The sequence below is a fragment of the Halyomorpha halys genome, unplaced genomic scaffold, assembly GCF_000696795.3.
Source record: "Halyomorpha halys isolate HHAL.00 unplaced genomic scaffold, Hhal_1.1 Scaffold78.1, whole genome shotgun sequence".
Classification (NCBI taxonomy): domain Eukaryota; kingdom Metazoa; phylum Arthropoda; class Insecta; order Hemiptera; family Pentatomidae; genus Halyomorpha; species Halyomorpha halys.
This window is the reverse complement of record NW_027108467.1, coordinates 502,300-506,448: the sequence shown is the minus strand read 5'-3', so window position 1 is coordinate 506,448 and position 4,149 is coordinate 502,300. Positions and strand designations below refer to the sequence as shown.

At 30.7% G+C, this 4,149-nt stretch overlaps 2 protein-coding genes across 2 annotated transcripts in view; one reads left to right on the top strand and one right to left on the bottom strand.

Moving 5' to 3' along the window:
• LOC106692917 (gamma-interferon-inducible lysosomal thiol reductase) overlaps positions 1-4,149 on the top strand; it is a 160,469-nt gene that overhangs the window by 62,133 nt on the left and 94,187 nt on the right. The window lies entirely within an intron of this gene.
• On the bottom strand, positions 2,074-4,094 carry LOC106692914 (uncharacterized). Its single transcript, XM_067046813.1, has one exon. It carries the CDS (start codon positions 3,633-3,635, stop codon positions 2,565-2,567), a length of 1,071 nt encoding a protein of 356 aa, XP_066902914.1. The 5' UTR covers positions 3,636-4,094; the 3' UTR covers positions 2,074-2,564.

The window sequence follows — 4,149 nt, the reverse complement described above, 5'->3', positions numbered from 1 at the left end:
CTTTATTTAATCGATAAATAAATTTATATTAGGTAATAATAAAATTGTTTAATAAATTAAATATTAATTTGAAAATTGACCATTTTATTGGACTATCAACATTGGACATTGATTTGGAAAATGTGTCTAGCAACAGTATGATGGATAAGAGTTAGAGTTTACTGTGATGTTAACATGATAGAGTACGAAATTAATTTTCATTTCAGTAAAAATCACTTGAAAAATGTTTGTTCCAAAAATGGTTCTAAACCTGAATTTTGTGCAATGTTTTTGTTTGAAGTGAGGAAATTAATTTCTCTAACTGAAAATGTACCTGATTTAAGTTATAAGTATGTATTAAAAAACAATATTTTTGTAACTTGACATATGTATTAACATTATTTTATTAAAATAAAATGTTTTTGACATACCATTACTAGTGATTTTTTAGTCTTTTAAATGTAAATTTGTAGCTAAATTACTATTTTATGTCAAAAACTCTCTTCTTGAGAGTTTAATTATTTTGTGTTCTTAACTTTTCCTGGTTTTCAATAGTCTTAATAAACCTGATAATTCATAGAAACATCATATATTTATCTTAAGATATTAAATGATATATTTATTAGTAACTAAATTTATTAGTTTATAAATACTATTTATAACTAAAACTATTTTTCTTATTGTTTTGATTTTTACCTAAATAATACCTTTAATAACTTTTCCATTGTATTAATTAATTTTTGTATAAATTATATTGTAGAAAATAATATTGAGGTGTTTATTGTTGGCTGTAGATTGTCGAGGATGGTCCAGGATGCAGTCCATACCCTCGACCATCTCACAAAAAATAATATATATTATATCCCACCTGTTGTAATTTTGTCCTTTTTTCATGTGTTTAAAGTTTATTGATGTATTTAATCTAAATAATTTTTTTATATTTTTGCGTGTTACTGGGTTATCTGGCATTAATAAATTGACAAAAAATCATTAAAGTTATCCTCTTTGATTTTTTTACTTATGAGTACACACTAACTGGAAATAAAATAAACCATACAATTTTCTCCTTTAAACCGCATACACTTTCCCTTTTTAACAAATATAAAATTATGAGACGATTGTTGACCCTGTATAAGATATATGAGAAGATGGTTAGAGGTGCACTAATATGCTATTTGTTAAATTAATATAAGTCAGGCAGTCTGCTGATTGTCAATTTTGTATTTGACAGCTGCCGGTATAAATAAAAAGATAAAAAAAAAGTATCTCATGATTTTGTTATAAAAAGTTTTTGTTATTCTTATTAATTTATTGTGCAAAACAACCTTATTACTATATTCAGATTAACTATTAAACAATTTTCTTATTCTTATTAATTTACAGCGCAAGAGAACCTTATTATTCTAGTCAGAGTAACCATTAAACAATTTTCTTATTAAAAAATATAATATAAAATAAATGCTCCAAATCTATTTTCAGATTACAGAGTATAAAAAATATAAATATGTAATATGAAATATTTGTATTTTGTAATATATATTCTAATATTGAAGTAATAGTCCAAAAAAATACAGGTAATACAAAATAAAAGGACAAGTACAAAAGATGTATTAAATATCGATATTTATAAGTTAAAAGAAGTAAATGTAATAGGAACAGTTGCCGAAAATTATCTTTTATTACAACCTAACATTAAACTGGGGGAGAAAGGAGTAAGTGTGTAGGGACAGAAACTTTCCCTTGAAAGGTGGTTAATCAGGGTATTCATGATCTTTAGTTTAACATGTTAAAGAGTGTAAAATGGAAAACTTATGTTAAACTGAGAAATAATTCCTTCTTTTACCATGTTAAAACAATATAACATATTAAATGGTTGAGAGTTTGTAACTAGGTCTGTTAATTAGAGAATGACGTCACACAACAGACCAGCTGAGCTCAGTCACCATTTTATTTGTTGTTGTTTTAGGTTACAATCCTAAACACTAAACATAGTAAAACATTTTACATTTAACAAATCATGAATAACCCTAATATTGGAAACTAACCTAAGTCGTCCATAGTCGGGTCATTCTGGTTACACTTGGAACTCATACCGGATCTTGGTACACTCTGGTTAGATATAAATGGCGGGAGACCATTTTTATCTAACCAGACTGTATCAAGATCAGGTGCCCTTGAAAGTAATGGTAGTGGACACAAATAAAATGTAATCACTGTTTTATTAGTTACATTTCCGTAACATGAAATGTTCTTACTTTATTGAGAACTAACAACACAAGTTTACACACAATGCTTTGCAACCTTCCACTCCTGTTACATACCGGCTTGTGATACAATCCATATATTCACAGTTGAGATGCAGAATATTCTAAGACAGCAGTTTTCCTCTCAGTGATTCCCTCATTGAGTTAAAGCCTATAATCATAAATAACTTCCATCCTTCCTCTAAATTGACTCAATTAAATGATTTTAATAAACCACATTGAACCTGAGTTCCCTTCTGATACTAACTCATGTTGCATTTGGCAGCAACTGAATCCAAAATAATGAATTGATGTGATCATGGTCTAGGAAAGGGTAACTATCTAAATTTCTGAAGACACCTGGGATGCTTTTAAAAAATTTTGTAATTCTTGATTAGTCAAGTAATAACAAATCTTTTCAATGCAGTCAAAGTTAAGAATAATTTCTATTTTTCTACCTTCAGAATCATCTTTGTTTGATATCATGTATGTCTGCAGGATCTTGAATCGATTCATCCACTGCCCCCTTTTCAACGCTAAATCAATATTATGTTTAATGACATCATTGTAAATGGGAAACATTGTTCTCAGCTCTGAATCACTTAAATTTGCATTAGTACATAACGTTTTTGGGTAACAATTATTCCCAAATAGAGCAAAATCAAACACTGAATAGAATGCACTTATTTTAGTTGTCTGCATTAATCCAAGTTCCCTAATGCACTTGATCATAAATTTGTCCAAATCACCACACCAATTAATTCTTGAATCTTCCTTCAATTTAATAATTTTCGAAAAATTGCTTACAAAGTTCTTCAGGAAAATTATCTTTATGAAAATTTTGGCACATGAAGTAGCTAACATAACAGTGCCTAACACAGCAGATTTTTCTAAAAAGAAACCTAATGCTGTCAAAAAGTCATCATAGACACATTCAGTATCTGCTCCAAATTCAAGCAGAATTTTAATAACGTCTAACTTTTTAAACTGCCTAAGTGCCAAATAGAGAGGAGTCTCACCTGACTTATTTCGAGCTTTTACATCAGCTCCTAAAGCGAGAAGTCTAGGGACATATTCTGAGGCATTGTTGCTGGTCACAGCTAAGTGTAGTGGAGTAATTCCCAACAAATCCCTTCCATTAATACTTGCTCCATTGGAGATCAATTCTTCTACTACCCCCAATTCACAGTTTGAGCTAACAGCATGATGTAAAGGACTTCTACAGTAGTAACCATGGCCAACATCAATGTCATTGATGTCCGGAAGAATTTGTTTAATAATATCCAATTTAGCACCCAGTTTTAAAGCTGAGAATAATTGGTTCAAATCAGGTTTTTTGCATGTTGAATCATATCGGTGTTTCTTCCCATCTCCTTCCACACTAGATGATGAATTATCCAAAACTCTCTTCATTATCGGAGTATTTAGGAAAATATAGATTCACAATAATTTCTAAAACACCTATCTTCGTACCCAATTATTCACTAAACAAGCTTTCACTGACACCACGTGCTGACCTCAACAAGAACCACAACTAACACAGCTCTAACATGGAAGTAGTAACCTTCATAGCTGTTACTCACTGCTCACTTGATCGTGATAGTTAACCTACCTGGAAGTAGTAACCTTCATAGCTGTTAACAAACAAGCTTTCACTGACACCACGTGCTTGACCCTCAACAAGAACCACAGCTCTAACCTGGAAGTAGTAACCTTCATAGCTGTTACTCACTGCTCACTTGATCGTAATAGTTAACCTACCTGGAAGTAGTAACCTTCATAGCTGTTAACAAACAAGCTTTCACTGACACCACGTGCTTGACCCTCAACAAGAACCCTCACACAGCTAACCTTCATAGCTGTTACTCACTGCTCACTTGATCGTAATAGTTAACCTACCTGGAAGTAGTAACCTTCATAGCTGTTA

What these genes read in the sequence shown, in the direction of transcription:
- LOC106692914 (XM_067046813.1), bottom strand. Translation starts at nt 3,635, where the DNA reads ATGAAGAGAGTTTTGGATAATTCATCATCTAGTGTGGAAGGAGATGGG.